We start from the raw sequence: 21,073 nt of genomic DNA, 5'->3' as shown, positions 1-21,073 counted from the left end.
GTTTGATATCAAAAAAAATTTTCGCTTGAGATTAGACTTAATTTTAATTTATTTTATTAAATTCTGAAATTTTCTTATTTTCTTGGTGATTTTCAGGTACTTATCTGCTAGTGATGCACCGATCTCGACACACAAAAGATCTCTTACCACTTGACTTGGAGATCGAGCGCACACTTAACAGGATTCGGAGAGCTAGGAGAGATATTAATCTGGAACTCGATTCAAAAATAGAAAAGAGATGGCAGAAAACCGTACTGTATGGGATCTGATTAGGCCGCCATTTAAAAGTTATGGATCTAGCATAGTTCGCCCCGCTGTTGAGTCGAACAATTTTGAGATGAACCCCTCTACTATTCAGCTGATCCAACTGCAAGAGAGATTTGGGGGTACGTCTGTGGAGGACCCCCTACGCTCATCTGGAGCATTTTCTGTTGATCTGTGACACGTTCAAGGTTAATGGGGTAACATCTGATGCAGTGCGACTGCGATTATTCCCATTTTCTTTACAGGGAGATGCACTTGAGTGGCTAGATTATCTGCCTACCGGTTCTATCACTACTTGGATTGAGCTTGTTCAAACTTTTTGAACAAGTATTTTCCTCCTACAAAGATGGCGAAGTTATTTTCTGACATTATTTCTTACAGGCAAAATAAGGGAGAGTCCTTACATGCGGCATGGACCAGATTTAAGAATATGTTGAGGATGTGTCCTCAACATAATCTCACTCAGAGCCAGCAGACGCAGACATTCTATAATGGAGCTGATCCATCAGTGCGTTCTATGCTGGATGCTGCTGCTAATGGCTGCTTATTCAGGAAAACGCCAGCAAAAGCTTGGGAGATTATAGGTAATATGGCAGATAGTGACATTGGGTGGCCGGATGTGAAGAAGGAGAAGAAGGATGGAATTCTAGAGGTTGATGTTTTAATGGCCCTGAATGAAAAAATTGACGCTCTGACACACCAAGTGGCACTTATGAAAGTAGCACCAACAACTCAAGTACAAGGGAATCTGCCAGAGGAACAGCAGTTATTTGAATTTGAAGCGGCTAATTTTGTAGGAAACCAAGGACGGCAGCCGTTCAACTCCTACAATAACAACTACAATCAGAACTGGCAGCCCAAGCAAGAGGAGAAGAAGCCGAGTTTTGAGGAGATTATGATGAAATATGTGGCTGGTACTGAGGCTCGGCTACATAATTTAGAAGCTATGCTGCAGAAGTTGGAGACTCAGATGGCTCAGATAGCAACCCAACTGTCTAATCTTCCACTGGAGCGTTGCCGAGTAACACCAAAACAAATCCCAAAGGAGTGAATGCTATCATGGTAGTTAATAGATCACAATCTGAAAAACTTGAGCAGCAGAGGGATGAAGAAAAAACTATGGAGGGGCCAAAAAGTTCAGAATTAAAGAAGGATGCGCGTACTGAAAATTCCTCCATGGCAGGTAGGAAATGTAAGACTTTAAAATTTGAGGTTAATGATAATGTTAATATTTATACTTTACCTTTTCCTCAAAGATCTAAGCAGTTATTGTTTGAATTTCAATTTAAAAAGTTTCTTGAAACTTTCAAGAAACTACATGTTAACATACCTTTTGTAGATGCTTTAGCTCAGATGCCAAACTATGCTAAATTTTTGAAGGATTTACTGAGGAATAAAAAGAAGTTGAATGATGTGACGCATGTCACAATGCATGAGGAGTGTTCGATTTGCTTCAAAATAAGCTCCCCGCAAAAATCTCAAGATCCAGGGAGTTTTTCTATACCTTGCCAAATTGAAAGTTTATCAGTTGATAATGTTTTGTGTGATTTAGGATCAAGTATAAATTTAATGCCTCATGCACTTTCTATGAAATTGGGTATATGAAATATTGAACCAGCAAATATTTCTCTTAAATTTGCTGATGGATCTATTAAATACCCAAGAGGAGTCGTGGAAAATATTTTAGTCAAGATAGAAAATTTTATTTATCTTGTAGATTTTGTTATTCTTGACTTAGATAAAAATTGCGAGGTGCATCTGAGTTTTGGACATCCATTTTTAGCCATGAGTCGAGCCTTAGTGGATGTTAAAAAGGTAGATTTAGTTTTGAGGTTGAATGATGAGCAAGTAGTATTCCATATGTTTAAGTCGGCTAGTGATAGTTCAAATTTAAAATCTTGCTCTGCTGTTAATTTTATTGATGTGATTAATTATGTTGGGGATTGTCAGCAGGTTCAGCTATCCGCGGGAATTGGTCCCTTGAAAAATCTCTATAGAAGTGAATAATGCAGTTGCAGGACTGATCTGAGTTTTTCCATGATGGTGGATAAGCCACCTTGAATGTCGCCACTCAAGAGAGGACTATAGTCGGGTTATAGACTATAAATTTAGCGCTGACTAGGAGGCAACCCAGTGTTCTTTACCTTGCTTTTTATTTTATTTTTGGTTTTTGGTTTGTGTTTCTTTTTATTTTGTTTTTAATTTTTTCCCATGACAGTTTGCCGTGCCCGACTGATATAGCCAGCCTGCTGCTACCGTCCCAGTACTAAGAAGGAAGCGGATGAATCTGCAACCAGGGGAGTGTTACTTTTTCATTTTGTTTTTGTTCGTCTCGCATTTGTGTGTTTGTTATGCATTTTGTTCATTGTTTCTGAAGCATTGAGGGCAATGCTTTGGATAAGTATGGGGGGTGTTATTTAGTTTTGTTTCGTTCATCATTGTGTTTTGCATTAATATGGTTTAGTTCTTTGCATATAGTTTGTAATCATGCCTATCAACGTGTTGTTGTTTGTGTTGTGGATACAAGTAGAATGATGACTGTTAGCCGATGAGGATAGAGTTGAAAAAAAAAATTGTTTTTGGAAAATGTTGATTTTGATTTAACATGAGAAACTGTTGGTTGAATCGTTAATCATCTTAAGCACGCATGTCAGACTGGTGTAGTGTAGTGAAATAATTGATGAAGTTCGTGTTTGTTTGACCATTGCACGACAATAGATGCTTGTTGATCATGATAGTGTCTTTGGATTCTTGATGATTGTTAGACATTGCATGTGTGATCTTGGGCGTACCTATAAAATTTTTGAAAAAAAAAACTTTTGTTGAAAATTAAGTTAACTCCATCCGGGTTACGAGCAGAGATTGAAATCCTAATCTCTTGTTCTTGACTAAGTATGCGGATTCCATGAGGTTAATAATTTTGAAATTTTAAAATAACAATTTCATCCGGGCTTGGACAATTATTGAAATCCTAATCATTGTTCCATAGCAAAGTTTGCGGGTTAAATGAGATTGATGCTCCTTCCGGGCTATAGAAGAGGGGATTGAAATCCGAATCCTATCTTAGTAATAGCTAAGTTTGCGGGTAATTATTGGGGGGTTATAAAAAAATACCGGGTGCAAAATCTGGAGTTACGTAATTAATCTGAAGAAAGTGCATGTTTTTGTTTGGGATTGTTGAGATGACGACGTGCTGGATTGTGATACTTGCATTGAATTTTCATAGGTCGCTAAACATTCTTAGGATGGATTCTTTTGAAGTTGCAAGAAACTGGAATAACATGGTACACACACACGTTTACGTTAAACTGACAGTGTATTGTGAACAATCAAAAGTTTGTGGTTTTTAATTTTTTAAGTTGTATTTATCGGAGGCTATGTTGTTCATGATTCATTCTTACTTATGTTTTTGTTATATTGTTTTTGTATGTCTTGCTCGAGGGCGAGCAAGAGTTAAGTATGGGGGTGTTGATGAGTGAATTTTGTATGCATTAGTTTGTGATAGGTTTATGTCTATTTTGTGTGCATTCATATTATTTTTATGTGTTTTTATTTGTTTTAGTGCATGCTTGTGTATTTCACTCTCCGAGTTAATTTTGTAGGAAAATGGATTTGTGAAGAATGAATTACGGAGCAGCCTTGGCCAAAAATTCAAATTTAATTTTATAAAGACCCAAATCCAATTTGCACCAATCAAAATAAATTTCAAGATGTTTTGAAGTTGCTGTCCAAATTTCAGCTCGATCCGACGGCTAGAACTCAAAATATAAATTTTTCAAAATTTCATGCGGAGCAAAAAAATTCACTCGCTCGAGCGAGACTTGTGCTTGCTCGAGCAATCGAGACGTGCCAAAAATCTTTTGAGACAGAAAGTTGCTCGCTCGAGCGAGCGAAGCAAGCCCAGAAATCCTTCGAAACAGAGTCATGCTCGCTCGAGCGAGCAGAGCGTGCAGAATTTGTATTTTTGAAAACTCTTGCTCGGATTGGATGCAATCTTTTGAAGACCCTTGGGCATATAAATACAAATCTAATCATCAGATTAAAGGGTTCCAACATGCAGAGAACGCAGAGGACGACAACTACAACTTGGGAGAGAAGATTTTTCGTTTCTTCTTCTTTTATTATTTTTATTTTTAGTTCATGATTAAAACATTTTTTAAATCATGATTTTGGTTCGTGAGTATTTTTTCTTTCGATTAAGGCCACGTGATTGAGCCAGACAAATTTATGTAGAAAACTTGGATGTTTGTTTGGGATTTTTTAGACTTGATTTTATTTTATTGATTATCAGATTTATATTTATCTTGTGAATAGCAGATCAACTGTTTGCTTGCATATTAATCGATTCCAAGTAGACGGAGGAGGTTTCGATTTCGATCACTTTGATAATCAACATATTGTAAAACCAACTAGAAATAGAATTCGGTTTCAATGTGTGGTTTAGGTGTTTACTTAATTCTCACAGTTATTTATGCATTTAAATTTGATTAGAATTACGAAAGATTAATCCGTCAATATTTGAATAGGTTTGATTGTTCTACAAATAGTCCTTTGAACAAATTATGAGAATTCATGTGAATTAAGATTAAATTTGAGTCTTGAATCGACTACTTGTTACATAATTTGTCTGGTACCTACGTGTGTCCTTGATCGAGCTTTTTCCAAATTGAATTTTAATCCAAAATCTTTGCTGCGTTTTTACTGAGTTGAATTTTATTTGCTATTTAATTTCTTAGTTTAAAATTTGAAATCACTCTTATTAATTAGTCTAGATTAAGTAGGAATAATCATATTTTGGTATTCATAATTATACAGTCCATGTGGGTTCGACATCTGAACCTTTGTCCACTTTACTATTACTTGACCTGGTAAGCTTGTCAGTAGATTCTTAATCATACCGATTTAAGCGGTCACTCCCCAGTAGAAGTGACTGCAGCCAACACCGTGCCTGATCCCTGAGAGAAAAAGAAAACAAACACAGTCTAATTATATCTTCAGAAACTCCATTAATTTTTACAGTGTCTGTTATCTCCAGGAACTTCCTCAAGTGCATGCGAGGATCGGCAGTAGCACTTCCGTTGAACTAGTTCTGCTGAAACATATTGATCAAAGCAGGATTAAGCTCGAAATTTCTGGCATTAATAGTTCCACGAGTTATTCCAGAATAGTGAGATTGGACTACGGGTCTGAAGTTATCTCTAATGGGCACCAAAGGAGGTGGATTATTCTCAGCCATCTCTTCCAATTCTTCTCTTCTTGCTTTACGTAATGCTCTAGTAGTTCTTTAGATCTCATGATAAAAAACTAGAAATTCAAATATAACTTCAATAAAAATACTTGATAAAGTTATATCTTCCTATATTTATTTGAGTTAATTTGTATGATTAGGTGAATTTGCAATGATTAAATTGATTTTATAGTTGTTAATCATTGTTTGCGATTTGATATAGGAAAAAGAGAAGAAATTGAGAAAAAGAGGAAAAATTGAGTTGAAAATAGAAGAATTGTTGAAGCTGGACAGAAGTTATGGCCAATCGAGCACCCCTGTGCGAGAAAAAAAAACAAGACAGAAAAGTATCGCGCTCGAGCGGTCAGATGTTGCGCTCGAGCGCGCCTATGCATAGAAAATTTCCTCGGGATAGAGAAGAGGCACACTCAAGCGGCCACTTCTTGCGTTTGAGCCTGCCCGCGATAAGGAAAAAGATTTTTTAAAAGAGGAAAGAAGGTTGGGAAGGACTTTAGGCTATAGATAACATCTATCACATGAATTTTATCATTTTTTTTTGGACGTAGAAGACGATAGATACATCTTGGAGGCTATGTTTTCTCTCCTTTGTTCTTAGATTATTTTGTTCTTCAATTTTTCTTATTAGTTTTTCATGGCCCTGCGTGGCTAAGTTTAATTTTTGGTTGAGGAAGAAAAATCCTTGAAGTTTTATTTTTCTTCTTGAGATTTTGGTACTTTTATTGTTTGATTTTGGTTTGAATATCAAGAGTTTTTTGAATTCGATAGTCGTGCTTTTGTGTTTAATTATTGTCTTGATCACCTAGTAATTTTCTCATACAATCTAAAGCTAAATTAGATATCGAATCCGTAATTGTTTGATTCCTCTAATTTGTGAAGCAAGTGCGATTGATAATTTTGGCTTTTGAATTTATTAATTTGTAGGAACATCTCTTGACTAGATTAAATACAACCGCTTGTGTTTGTATTATTTAGCTTTATCAATCACACTTGTTTAAATGCTATCTTGGGTTTAAACCTTAATCACTTGTATTTTTGTTGATTCATTGGTAAGGGTTAATATTAGAACACTTTCTTCTATTTAACTAAAATTAATGTGAGATAGAAATTAAATTTTCAATGATTAATATTCAAATGTGAATTGATTATTTTTTTAGAGAATCGATGATCGAGTGAATAAACTTTAAGGGCGTAGTCGACCGATACCAAGGCTTGTTTAATTGATTGTTAGTAAACTCAATTTTAATCTTGCATGCTAATTATTTTGAATTTTAGAGTTAGTATTTATTTATTTCCTGAGAAAAACAAAAACCCTCCTTTTCTTTATATTTAGTATTTTTAATTCATAACACAATAAATTTTAATCTTCCACGTGGGAACGATCCCTACTCTCACTACTACATATTTACGAATTTGATTTGAGTTTGGTTAATTTGGGCGTGACACGACTAAGCGCTACCAAACCGTAGCCGGGGAGGCATTGTTTAATTTATTTATGTTTTTGTTTTATTTTTTTTATTTCCAGTGCTACTCTTTTTTGCTCATGCGTGCAGCTGAATCTTAAGAAGAAAAAGAAGAGTTTCTATTTGAAGAACCTAGAGAAGAGATGGCTGCAAATGCAAATATGATCTTGAGACAACTTGGCACTCTTGATTTGAATCGACAGCCTTTATGCATTTTATTCCTACTTTAGAAGATATTGCCACTTTAGAACTAAAATCCGGACTAATACATCTTTTAACATATTTTCATGGCCTTGCAGGTGAGGATCCTCATAAACATTTTATGGAGCTTCATGTGGTTTGCACAAGCATGAAAACAGCTGGAGTGACGAAAGAACAAATACAGCTTAGAGCCTTTCCTTTTCATCTGAAGGATGCTGCAAAGGATTTACTATATTATCTACCTCCTGTATCCATCACAACATGGAATGAGATGAAGAGGATTTTCTTAGAAAAATATTTTCCAGCTTCGAGAGCAACGAACATCAGGAAAGAGATATATGACATCAAGCAGTATATGGGAGAGACACTTCACGAATATTGGAAGCATTTCAAAAATCTTTGTTCTAGCTGTCTGCAACATCAAATAAGTGAAAATCTCTTAATTCAATATTGTTTTGAAGGTTTTTTACACCATGATAGGATCATGGTGGATGCTGCCAGTGGAGGAGTTTTTTCTTTTGACAAAACACCACAGGGTGCTAGGAATTTAATTGCAAATATGGCTCCTAACTCTCAGCAATTTGGTACTAGTAGGCTTGACCTATCGCCTAAGAAGAAGAACGAAGTAAATGTCTCTTCCCTTGAACAGCAACTGATTGATCTAAAGTCTCTTGTGCGTCAAATTGTTGTAGAGAATGGAAAAAATGTGAAGGTATGTGAAATTTGCACTGCGAAGGGACACTCAACTGATATGTGTACCACACTTCAAGAAGAATCTATTGAGAAAGTTAATGCAACAGAAGGATTTCCAGGGCCACCACAGCGAAATTATGACCCTTATTTGAACAAGTACAATCCAGGTTGGAAGGATCATCCAAACCTCATATATGACAATACTACGATGAACCAACCTGCGCCTCATGTGCAGCCGAATAATCAACCATTTGGGCCGCCTTATCCTCCAAAACCTCAGGCCCCTCAAATTACAACCCCTGGTGAATTTTTGGAGAATATTGTTAAGGATCCTTCCACTAATAATTTGAAATTTCAACAGGAAACAAGGGCAAGAATTCAAAACATGGAACACTCAAATGGGGTAGTTGGCGACAACAATAAACAAGTTGGAGGCAGAAAACTCTAACATTTTACCCTCTCAAATAGTTTCGAATCCAAAAGAAAATGTAAGTGCAATTACTCTAAGGAATGGAAGAGAGTTGAACACTCAAGAGAAGGAATCCAAGGTAGATGAGAATGAGTCAAGTCAGAAAGACACACCAAAAGGTAAGTTCCCTCCCCTTTCAGAGTACAAACCCATACCCCCTTTTCCCTTTGCATTGAAGGAGTCTAAGAAAGATGAAAGCATCAAGGATTTTTATGATACTTTTTGTAGATGTGAGGTAAATATTCCTTTGTTAGATGCTATTAAACAAATACCTCGCTATGCTAAATTTCTAAAAGAATTGTGTATTTCGGAAAGAAAACATAAAATGAAGGGATTTTAGAAAGTAGAATTAGGAGAAAATGTTTCTGTTGTGATTCAGAGAAAGATACCCGCAAAATGCAAGAATTCAGGTATGTTTTCTATTCCTTGCACAACAGGAAATGTGCAACTTGAGAAGGCCATATTAGATTTAGGAGCATCAATCAATCTAATGTCATACCCTATTTATGCTTCCTTGAAACTCATTCCTTTGAAAGAAACTGTAATTGTAATTCAGATGGCTAATAGGTCTACTATTTATCCTAAGGGTGTGATTGAGGATGTTCTTGTGAAAGTTGACAATTTGGTTTTTCCGGCAGACTTTTATGTGCATGACATGAAAAATAATGATTTAATTAGTCCAATTTTTCTAGAAAGACCATTTCTAAAAACTTCAAACATTATCATTAATGATAATAATGCTACTCTCACTATGGAATCGATGGAGAGATTGTTAAGTTTAATATTTATGATACCATGAAATATCCTAGTCGTGAAAGTACTATTAATACTCTTGATATCATTGATCACTTGTCACAAGAAAACAAGAAATTTGTGAATGAGAATAAGTTAAAGGAGATTATTGCAAGATTTGCTGAATATTCTAATACTAGAATTTTTCTCTCTGATTTGCAGGCATCTAAAACTGTGCTAAAATTTCCTCCAGATCGACAAAAAAAAAATATACCCATGGAAAAAGGAAGAAGTCATCAAGAGATGGGGATCTCCAAGAAATCCAAGAAGAACAAGCATAGACCGAAATTAACTGTGAAAATACTCAAATGGGTGAAGGTGGACAAAGTAACCAAATATGAACCACCTTGAGCAAAAAGGAAGCATGAAGTCGTGGCATAAAGTCGTGCCAATGACAATAAACAGATGCGCTTCTTGGGAGGCAACCCAAGGGAAGTCTTCTCATTTCATTTTTTGCTATTTTATTTTAGTTTTTTTATTACATTTTAACATACATTGAGGACAATGTAAGAATTTAAGTGTGGGGGAGGGAATTAGGATAGGATTTCGAGAGAGAGAAAAAACAAACTTAGAGCTCATAATTAGTGATGAATAAAATTGTTGAGATTCACTATACCAATATGATTTCTAATTTATGGCATGCATGATTTTGAAAATAGATGATTTGCTAACCTTGGAACACTTTGATCTCCAGTGCAAATTAGACTTTGATATGGTTGTTGAATATTTTTGAGCACGCATGAGTCATGGCTTGTGAAGTGTATATGACATATTGAAGGTCGAGTGAGCCTTGTGGTAGTCTTAGAAAGTAGCTAGTGAATGTCAGAACATAACTACATATTCTTTTATGTGTATATCTAGACTGTGAGCAAATATGAAAGTGATATAGGTGATTTTTGATTTGTTTGAGCCTTTCAAGCCTACCATGTAAATAAAATTTATCCATAGTGTCCTCTTTGAGCTTAATTGAAAAGAATGGTGTATGCTTGGCATATATTTAGACCCCATTCGACATTCTTGGGCTAGCCTATCAATCTCCCTAATGAGCCTAAATACGATATTTTAATCCATACCTTTGAAGGGAGTATGATGTGTTGCATTATATGAATTGTGATTATTGTTGTTTATCTACTATTGAGTTCATTATCAAGGAATTCAGTGCATGAAAAAATGAAAAGAGAAAGAGAGGAGTAAGATCTGCCTTGAAAAGAAAAAAAAATATGTCTCCCAATGGACCAAAAGAGAAAAAAAAAACAAAGAACTCAAGGTATGAAGAAAACAAAAGAAAAAAAGATCATGTAAAAAGAGAAGTTTGCATTGTGCATATTTTCTTACTCTCTTATTTGTTATATCCTTAACTTTCTTTCATAAGAATTAACAAGCTGGTTACAAGCTAATAAAGTCCTACTTGATTTGTGTTTGAAAGTGGCTAGATAGTGGAGAAGTGTGTGCAAGTGAGCTTATGCGTGTATTGGTGTGCAACTTGAGATGTTGTGAGGTTTTTGCATTGAATGAATCTGTGAAGTATGCATGACACTTGTTGATGACCTTACACACACACACACGTTCGCGCCTATATCTAGTTGAAATGTCTGGTTATTGAACTTGTTCCATTGTTAGCATTTTATCGCCTTTCTTTATCATGCATTGAGTTAATTGTTGAGGCACACATGTGTATATCATGGATAATATCATTACATAATATGAGCTCGAAACTTATTTTTGGTTTTGTGTTGCTCGAGGATGAGTAAGGTTTAAGTATGGGGGAGTTTGATGCGGTGATATTTTCCTATATTTATCTGATTTAATTTGTATTATTAGGTGAATTTGCGATGATTAAATTGATTTTATAATTTCTAATCATAATTTACGATTTGATATAGGAAAAGGAGAAGAAATTGAGCAAAAGTTGAGAAATTGAGTAGAAAAGAGAATAATTATTGAAGCTGGATAGAAGTAATGCGCTCTCGAGCACGCCAATGCGAGAAAAAAAGAAAAAAACAAGACAAAAAATTATCGCGCTCGAGCAATCAGATGTTTTGCTCGAGCACGCCTATGCGCAGAAAATTTCCTCGGGACAGAGAAGAGGCGCACTCGAGCGGCCAATTCTTGCGCTCGAGCGCGCCCGCGATAAGGAAAAAGATTTTTTAAAAGAGGAAAGAAGGTTGAGAATGACTCTAGGCTATAAATAACATCTATCACACGAATTTTATCAGTTTTTTTGGATGCAAAAGATGGTAGATACATCATGGAGGCTAGGTTTTCTCTCCTTTGTTCTTAGATTATTTTTGTTCTTCAATTTTTCTTACTAGTTTTTCATGGCCCTGCGTGGCAAAGTTTTAATTCTTGGTTGAGAAAGACGAATCCTTGAAGTTTTATTTTTATCGTGAGATTTTGGTACTTTTATGGTTTGATTTTGGTTTGAATATCAAGAGTTGTTTGAATTCTATTGTCATGCATATGTGTTTGATTATTGGCTTGATCACCTAGTAATATTTTCTTATACAATCTAAATCTAAGTTAGATATCGAATCCGTAATTGTTTGATCCCTCTAATTTGTGAAGCAACTGTGATTGATAATTTTTGATTTTGAATTTATTAATTCGTAGGGACATCTCTTGACTAGATTAAATACAACCGATTGTGTTTGTGTTGTATAGCTTCATCAATCTCACTAGTTTGAATGCTACATTGGGTTTAAACCTTAATCGCTTGTATTTTGGTTGATTCATTGGTAAGAGTTAATATTAGAACGCTTGCTTCTGTTTAACTAAAATTAAGGTGAGATAGAAATTGAATTTTTAATGATGATTATTCAAATGTGAATTGGTTATTTTTTAGAGAATCGATGATCGAGTGAATAAACTTCAAGGGCGTAGCTGGCCGATTCCAAGGCTTGTTTAATTAATTATTAGTAAACTCAATTTTAATCTTGCATGCTAATTAGTTTGAATTTTATAATTAGTATTTATTTATTTCCTGAATTTTTAGAAGTTAATTTGAAAAACAAACCCCCCCCCCTTTTATTTATTTTTAGTATTTTTAATTCATAACACAATAAATTTCAATCCTCCTCATGGGAACGATCCCTACTCTCGCTACTACATATTTATGAATTTGATTTGAGTTGGTTTAATTTAGGCGTGACACGACTAAGCCCTACAATAATCCCCGGCAATGAAGCCAAAAAATTGTTGCATATTTTTTGCTCGCGAGCGCACGATTTTCAAATTTTAATTAAAAAAATGAGTAGAGTATCTTTCTCACGAGGAGTATACTTTGAAAATTATATTAGCTCTTGTAATTAAAATAGGCTAAAACTTATTTAGAAAATTAAATAGAGAATTTTTGTTGTTCAAAATTAATTAATTAAGAAAAACTAGTAAACAAATCACACACTAAGATAAATATCACTGAGAGAAAAATATCTAGAGGATTTGATTTCACTTTGTTTCGAAAACGACTAATTCTAATTAATTTATGCTCATGAATTTCTTTCATCTAATAACCAAGAACACATAAGTATTTCGATTTCCCTCTCCCGAGTAATAAATAGAATGTATCAATTAAAATTTGATTCCAATAAACAATGTTCTTACACAAGATCTGTTAAAGTTATACGTTTCCCGACCTATATAAACATTAATAGTGTATTTTTTTAATGGTCCTACTCAAAATTCCCTCTCTCAAACACCGATTTCAAATAAATATGATAATTCAATTATTGATCAAATAATTGAACGACAATCAATTCTAGAAAACACAATTAAATTAGAAAAATACAGTCAAATAAATTAAAAAGTCATAGAAGTCGTCTTGACTAAGCTACAATAACCTCTAGATTTAAAAACTTAGGTCATGACTAGAACAAAAAAAACTAGGCATGTTTTGAAATCTAGACATCAACTTACAGAATTAAAGAAGAAAAGATTTAGGAAAACAAAGCCAAAGTAGCGTCAGCGTCCTTCGTCTTAGATCTTTTCTTTTGAATTCCTTCTTCACATTTTTTAGCCTTCTTCTCTCGTTGTTGCTGCTGTGTTTCTGCTTCAGATTTTATGCGGCTGAATTTCTTCTCAAATCTGTGTGGAAGCCCATTATGCATCCTTGAAGTTCCTTTTATATGTCCTTGAATCCCGACAAATAAAGCGACAAAATCGAGAGTTTTAAAATTTCAAAAATCTGCAACTTTTTTTCACGCAGACGTGGCGCAGAGGCTCTTGATGACAGCGCAGGGGCTGCCTCTTTGAACACACAACGCAAAGGCGATGTTTTGTTAGCGCTGATGCACTTTCTTTCTTCACGTACAGGGCGTGAGTGCAGCATTCTTGCAAAAACTATATCTTTAGTTCTAGACGTTGAATCAAGATGAAATTTGGACAGCAACTTTATAACATCTTATGGTACATTATGAACGGTAGAGATTGGATTTGGATCTGTCTAGAGTTGACAATAAATTTCTTACTATTGCTGCTTTGTAATTATTTATTTTGTCTCTTCTCGGTACTTAACTTCAATCCTTGCATACCACAAAAAAAACCAAACAAATACGCATAAACCCGCTAGATACATCACAAAATCCAAGTTAAATCATATGCAAATTAAGTGCATAAAATGAACTTATCAAAATCTTAAGATGGAAGAATCTGAAAACATTACTTCCTATGACCAGTGTCTTCATGAGATTTCCACTGAAGCCTTTTGTATGGGAGATCCTATCTCGAATGAAAGAATGGTCAACAATGTCCTTTTGTCATTGCTTGAATGATTCAATGGAAAAATCTTGGCTTTAGAAGAAGTAAAAGACACATCAAAACTTAGACTGACTGAATTGATAAGCATCCTCCAGGTGTTTGAAATGAACATTGGCTCACAGAAAAAGGAAAAAAGGAAATCGATTTCATTTCAAGTGTCAAACGACACTTATGATGAACTGCTGAAAATCACAAAAGAAATCAATACATCAGATCTATGCGAAGAGTCTAATCTCTGATCACAAAGAAATTTGGAAATTATCTAAAGAAAATGAGAGATAACAAAGGAGGTGATAAAAAAATCCAAGAAAATGTCACTACTGCTCCTTTAAAAACTCAACGGCCCTCTGTATCTCAAGGACAGAAGCTACTCAAGTAAAAAGTTAATCCCAAGAAGATTGAACCTGTGCAATGTCGAGAATGTTTGGGTTATGTACACTATGCGAATGAGTGTGCCAATCGATTGAGGAAAGGAATGCCAGTGTCTTTAAGTGATGATTAAGTGGATGAAGATCGAGAATATACTGATGATGAAAATAAGACATCACTCACTGCCATTGTGAAGAGAAAAGTAAATCCTCATGGTGTTGTCTCTGGCATGGCAACACCATGCCACAACATCAGAAAGGTTGTGTCAAACTCACTATGTGTGAATGCTGTTGTAAAGCCCAGTGAGCATAATAATCAAGATGAAGAAGAGCTGACCTTAGAAAGCGTTCGAAGTATGTATGAGGAACTCTATGCAGATTGGTTAAAAAGGAACCAAGCGAATCTTGCACTTACTAAAGAAAATACTGATTGTAAGAGCTCTCTGGCCAAGCTTGAAGGTATCATGACCAAGAGATATATCAAGTTTTGTGATATGAAGGATGAACTAGCTCGAGCAAACCAGACTTTGGCGAAATACAACTCAATTTCTAGCAAACTAAATGACTTGTTGTCTACTGGTGAAGATAATAAAGCTGGTTTGGGATTCAAAAGTGGTATTTTCGAAGTAGGTGAATCATCAAAAAACACTCCAAAACCTACTGTGTTTGTGAAATAAAGTGGAAGTGATTCATCCGCTAAAGATGGCCCTACAACCAAAATTCCACCAAAAAAGGTTCACTCTCAAAAACAGAAAGGTAAGAAACCTCTTTTTGTCTGTCACTACTGTCATAAACAAGGACACATCAGGCCCTGCTGCTTCAAGTTAAGGAAGGACTAGATGAGGTGGAATGTCAAGTCAGTGTTGTCCTATGATGTTGACAATATTAGCCACAACACTGCTAAGAAACAGGCTTCTAGTAAAAGGGTTTGGGTACCTAAGGTGAAACCAAACTGTTTTGTCATTTATACATCATTAAAAACTGACTCTGTAGGTACTTGGTACTTTGATAGTGGCAGCTCTCGTACATGACTGGATCAAGGGAATTTCTCACTGATTATGTGGATCAAAGAAGTGGATGTTTGACCTATGGAAGAGGAGAAAAAGTAAAATTGTTGGAAAAAGGAACGTTAAAATTGAAAGGACTTCCAAAGCTTCATAATGTGCTCCATGTTGAAGGATTAAATGAAAATTTAATTAGCATTAGTTAATTGTGTGATGATAGCTTATTTGTTAAATTTGACAAAAATTCATGTGAAGTGTTTGATGAAGCTAATGTCTGTGTTATGCTGGTACAAGATCTGCTGACAATTGCTACCAAATTGGTGAAAAACATAGTTGTAGAAGCTCTAAGGTTAGTGAATTGGATATATGGCACTAGAAGCTTGGACATGAAAATTTCAAAACTCTGAAGAATATGAGTAAGTATGAAGCAGTAAGAGGTATGCATAACCTTACTTCATGAACTCCATTTGTGTGTGGACCATGTCAAAATGGAAAACAGACTCGTGTTGTGCACCCGATATTACATCATGGGACAACACGGTTTTTAGAACTCTTACACGTGGATCTTATGGGTCCTATTGAAGTTGAAATTCATGGGGGTAAGCGTTATTGGTTCGTATGTGTAGATGACTTCTCTCGTTTTCTTGGATAAGATTTATTAGATAAAAATCTGACACATTTGATGTTTTTAATAAACTGATTGTTAAGATCACCAACTTGCATAATCTCATAATGAATCACATTCTAACTGACCATGAAAAAGAATTTTAGAATTCATTGTTTACAGATCATTGTGATAAGAAGGGAATATCTCAAGAATTTTCTGCTCCAAAACTCCTCAACAAAATGGGATTGTCGAAAGGAAGAACACGACCTTACAGGAAATGGCTCGAGTGATGTTGAGTTCGAAAAACATGGCTAAGAGGTTCTGGGCCGAGGCTCTGAATACTGCCTGCCATATTTCTAATATGGTGTATTTGAGAAGTGGCTCAACTATGACTTCTTATGAAATTCTTATGTGAAATAAAACATATCTCAAATACTTTCATGTCTTTGGATGTATTTTCCATGTTTTGAATGATATGGATCATTTTGAAAAGTTTGATTCTAAAAGTGATAAATGTGTGTATCTTGGTTATCTAACTAATAGCCATTCTCACAGGATGTATAACTTGAGAACTAGGACTATCATGGAATCTGTTAATGTTGTATTTGATGATCTTGCAGATCTGAAAGGAAAGACAACTGAAAATGACTTCCAAAAATTGATGTATGAAGAACTGGATACTCTCTGTTTTGTCCCAGATGTTGTCAACATCTACGACACAACATCAGACTCCCAATTGATTCAATCTAAAGAAAGTCACTATAATGAAAAGATACATACTGGTGAGGAAGAAAATAATGAAAATGAAGTAACAAGGAAGATTCAGAAAGATCATCCCACATCTCAAATAATTGGTAACTTGCAGGAAAATGTGAGAACCCAAAAAAAAGAAAAAGAAAAAGTGGACTATCGAAAATGATCGGGTTAACATGCAATACTTCAGTATTTTCCCAGGTAATGTATTCCAGTTTTGTGTCTTTCACTGAACCTAAGAATCTTAATGAAGCCTTAAAAGATGAATTTGGGATAAATGCTATGCATGAAGAACTTGAGCAATTTGTTAGAAATGATGTATGTATCTAGTACCACCTCATGCTCATGGAAATGTGATTGGCACTAAATGAATTTTTAAGAATAAAACTGATGAGTCGGGGAACATTGTTAGAAACAAATCACATTTGGTTGCCCAGTGGTATAGTCAAGTAGAAGGGGTATATTTTGATGAAACCTTTTTCCCTGTTGTTCGAATTGAATCTGTTAGAATGTTGCTTGCTATTGCATGTTATATAGGTCTTAAATTGTATCAAATGGATGTAAAAATTGTTTCTCTTAATGGCGTCTTTCATGAAGAAGTTTATGTCAAACAGCCGAAGGGTTTTGACGATCCCAAGCATTTGGATCATGTCTATAAATTTAAAAAGGGTCTATATGGACTCAAGCAAGCATCCCATGTATGGTATGGTAGGTTGACAGAATACTTGTTGAGCATTGGCTTCAAAATCATGAAGTGGATAAAAATCTCTTTATTCAAAGGCTCAAAGGTTATATCTTGATTTATCAATTCTATGTGGATGATATATTGTTCTGTGCATCTTCTCAAAATCATGTTGATCATTTTGTTGAATGCATGTCATCCACTTTAGAGATGAGTATGGTAGGAGAGATGAGTTATTTTCTTGGACTTCAAGTTAAATAATTGGATGATGGTATTTTCTTATGTCAAAGTAAATATGCTAAGAATCTTGTGAAGAAATTTTGTGGTGATAATCTAAAACACATGAAAACTCCTATGAGTTCAAGTGAAAAACTGCAAATATGTTGTTGTAGACAAAGTTGAAAACACCATGTCCCGCAACATGATAGGTAGTCTTCTCTACATAACTGCTAGCCGACCTGACATAATGTTTAGTGTATGTTTATGTGCTAGATATCAATCTAATCCCAAAATTTCTCACTTTAAAGTAGTAAAAAGGATTCTGAAATATGTAGCTAGTACTTTGGAATTTGGATTGTGGTATAGCAAGGAAACTAATACTAATTTAGTTGGTTTTAGTGATGTTGACTGGGTAGGTGATTTAGACGATAGGAAAAGTACAACTGGAGATTGTTTTTATCTTGGTAATAATTTGGTTTCTTGGTACAGTAGGAAGCAAAATTGTATCTCAATTTAAATTGCTGAATCTGAATATTTAGTAGTTTGAAGTTGTTGTTATCAACTTTTTTGGATGAATCAAATGGTTGATGATTATGGACTTAAAAGTGAAACTTCTATTGTAACTTGTGATAATTCTAGTGCGATTAATATCACGAAAAACCCAGTACAACAATCCCGCACTAAACACATTGATATAAGACATCACTTTATCCGTGATTTGGTTGAAAAAGATTTGATTCATATGGAATTCATTGGTACTGGAAATCAACTAGCTGACATATTCACAAAAGAATTGGATTTCGAGAGATTTTCCAATCTTAGGAAATATCTTGGTATGTGTTCACTTTGATCATTCACTGATGTTGGTCCATGGTGTTGCCAAAACCATGGGACCACAACAAATATGCATGTGCATTTTTAGGATTTTAGGCTTCTTGAATTTCATTCATGCACTTTGTTCAGTGTATTGTTTGCTCTGAAAAGTTCATTAGCTGGATAATCATTAGTTCTCCTGTATAAATAGTTTGTAACACACTATGGCATTTTAATCACTCACTTAAGTCACTAAGTAGTTGAGGAATGTTTGTGTACTCCATGATCTTGTCCCATGTGAAAAGTGAATTAGAAAAATTTATATGTGAGTTAATCAGAGAAGTGTGGATGCAATTGTATATCACATCAAATTTTGGAAGAAAATGGAAAAAGCTACCTGCAGGAGTTTTATGAAGACCGTTCTCACAGTGCGAAGGATACCACTTCTGAATCAATAAAAAGAATTTATGTCAAAATAAGTGTGAATTGTTTCTCAAATATTTAAAGAACTACAATGTTTCCAGGAGATGTTACCAACATCAGATGCAAACATCACCATCGAAAACATATCTCATGCATTGTTATTGCATTTTTGTTGTTATTCACTCTGTTTTAGACATCCTTAGTACATGCACTTGCATTCTATTGTGAAGTTGTTCCATGCTTTTGATAAAATATGGTGAAAAATCAAATGGGAAGAAAATTTAATTTTTTGGCATTATAACTTTAGTGGTGTTACATGCCGTGTGGAGTTATCAATTTATGTGTATATCGAATTTTAATTCTCTAGGTTATTGCCTTGTGTGCTAAGTTTCCAATTTTCTCAAGATTCAAAATTTATTTTCATTTTACTATTACTGTAACTTAAATTTGGGAAGTCTGAACTTAATAACCCAAAGGCTCTTTTATCATGGATTTAACATCTTTAAGTTTCATGATTAAGGGTTAATATCATCTCTTCCCTTGGTACTTGTCTTCCTACCCACATTGCATCTCTCTGATCTCATCCCTATCCCTGCAAATTCAGTAATTTTTCACAATTTTCTCGAAAATGGCAGGAATTGGCTATGATCCTTAGTATATTCGGTCGAAGATGGGTGCTAATCCTAATGTTGCCTCATCCGAGCCAACAACATCGAAAGGGAATGTGCCACCATTGGCTATCGTCCCATTTTTGGAACCCCTGTGGCTCTTGAAGAAATCGCTCTTGGAGAGACTGGGAACGAAATTGATGTTGAGAACCCTCCCGATTCTGCTTCACTCAATATGGTTCGTCCTCGCCCCCAAATCCGTTGTCGACCCAAATGACTGGTGATAAGTGCATTTTTTATGCATTATTTTGTGATATTTTTATGTCTATTTTGTGTGCATTCATATTGTTTTTATTGTTTTTATGTGTTTTAGTGCATGTGTGTGTATTTCACTCTTCCGGTTGATTTTGTAGGAAAATGGATTTTTGAAGAGTGAATTACGGAGCAGCTTTGGTTGAAAAATCATTTATAATTTTAGAAAAAATCAAATCCGATCTCCACCGTTCAGAATGAAGTTAAAGATTTTTGAAGCTGCTGTCCACATTTCAGCTTGATCTGACGGCTAGAACTTGAGATATGAATTTTTCAAAATTGTTGCTTGGAGCAGAAAATGTTAGGCGCGCGAGCGAGATTTGAACTCGCCCGCGCGCGAGTTACAGTTCCAGAAAGTTGTTTTTCATTGCGCGTGCGAACGGGAAAATCCTCCGCTCGAGCACGAGTTTGGGAGCTTTACTGTTCCGAAAAGTCCTTGTGTTGGAAGGAAATTAATTGGTATGGGTTTCAGACCATATAAATAGAATATATATCATATTTTTTAGGGTTCAGAAGTTCCTGATCGTGAACAACACAAGGGAGGCGGCTACAAGGCTTGGGAGAGAAGATTTTTCTTTTTTTTTCTTCTTTTTTTTATTTTTGAATTATTGTTTTTAATTATTGAATAGTTTTTATTCAACCAAGACGGCTACATGGATGTTTATTTGGGATTTTTCAGACTTGATTTTATTTTATTGATTGTTAGATTTATATTTATCTTGTGAATAGTCTGATCAACTGTTTGCTTGCATGTTAATCGATTCCAAGTCAACAGAGGAGGGATTGATTTTGATCACTTTAATAATCAACACATGGTAAAACCGACTAGAAATAGAATTCGGTTTCAGTGTGCGGTTTGGGTGTAAACTGAATTTTCACAAATATTTAATGAATTAAAATTTGATTAGAATTATGAAAGATTAATCCGTTAATATTTGAATAGGTTTGATTGTTCTAAAAATAGACCTTTTAACAAGATAGGAGAATTCCCATAATTTATGATTAAATCTGAGTCCTTAATCGGCTACATGTTACATGATATGTTCGGTACCTATGTGTGTCTTGGTTGTCTTGTTTTAATTAAATTTTATTTTCAACTATTTTAATTCTTATTTCTTAAGCAATTTTTATTTTAAATTCTTATTTTATTTAAATCAAATTGATTTTTTATAATTTTGTCTAGATTAAGCTAAATAATTAATTCTTGATAATTGACTGCAGTTCCTGTGGGATCGATACTTGGACTCTCAGTCCACTTTACTATTCCTTGACCTGGTACTCTTGCCAGTAGATTTCTATCACACCGATTTAGCCGGTTTATGTGATGTTATTTTCCTATGTTTGATTGAGTTAATTTGTGATTATTAGGTATATTTTTATTGGCTAAATTCATGTTATAGTTCCT

The 21,073-nt window shown here is 34.7% G+C and overlaps 1 protein-coding gene across 1 annotated transcript; it reads left to right on the top strand.

The window, feature by feature from the left end:
- The first annotated feature begins 1,323 nt into the window (after positions 1 to 1,323).
- Positions 1,324 to 9,478, top strand: LOC140874119 (uncharacterized). The gene is made up of 5 exons (XM_073277397.1): positions 1,324 to 1,447; positions 7,272 to 8,168; positions 8,335 to 8,570; positions 8,715 to 8,960; positions 9,290 to 9,478. The coding sequence occupies exons 1-5, from the start codon at positions 1,324 to 1,326 to the stop codon at positions 9,476 to 9,478; spliced, it is 1,692 nt and encodes a 563-aa protein (XP_073133498.1).
- The last annotated feature ends 11,595 nt before the right edge of the window (positions 9,479 to 21,073 follow it).

Source organism: Henckelia pumila, chromosome 1, assembly GCF_033568475.1.
Source record: "Henckelia pumila isolate YLH828 chromosome 1, ASM3356847v2, whole genome shotgun sequence".
NCBI classification, from domain to species: domain Eukaryota; kingdom Viridiplantae; phylum Streptophyta; class Magnoliopsida; order Lamiales; family Gesneriaceae; genus Henckelia; species Henckelia pumila.
Note: the sequence above shows the minus strand (reverse complement) of the source record. Positions and strands in the feature narration are given on the sequence as shown.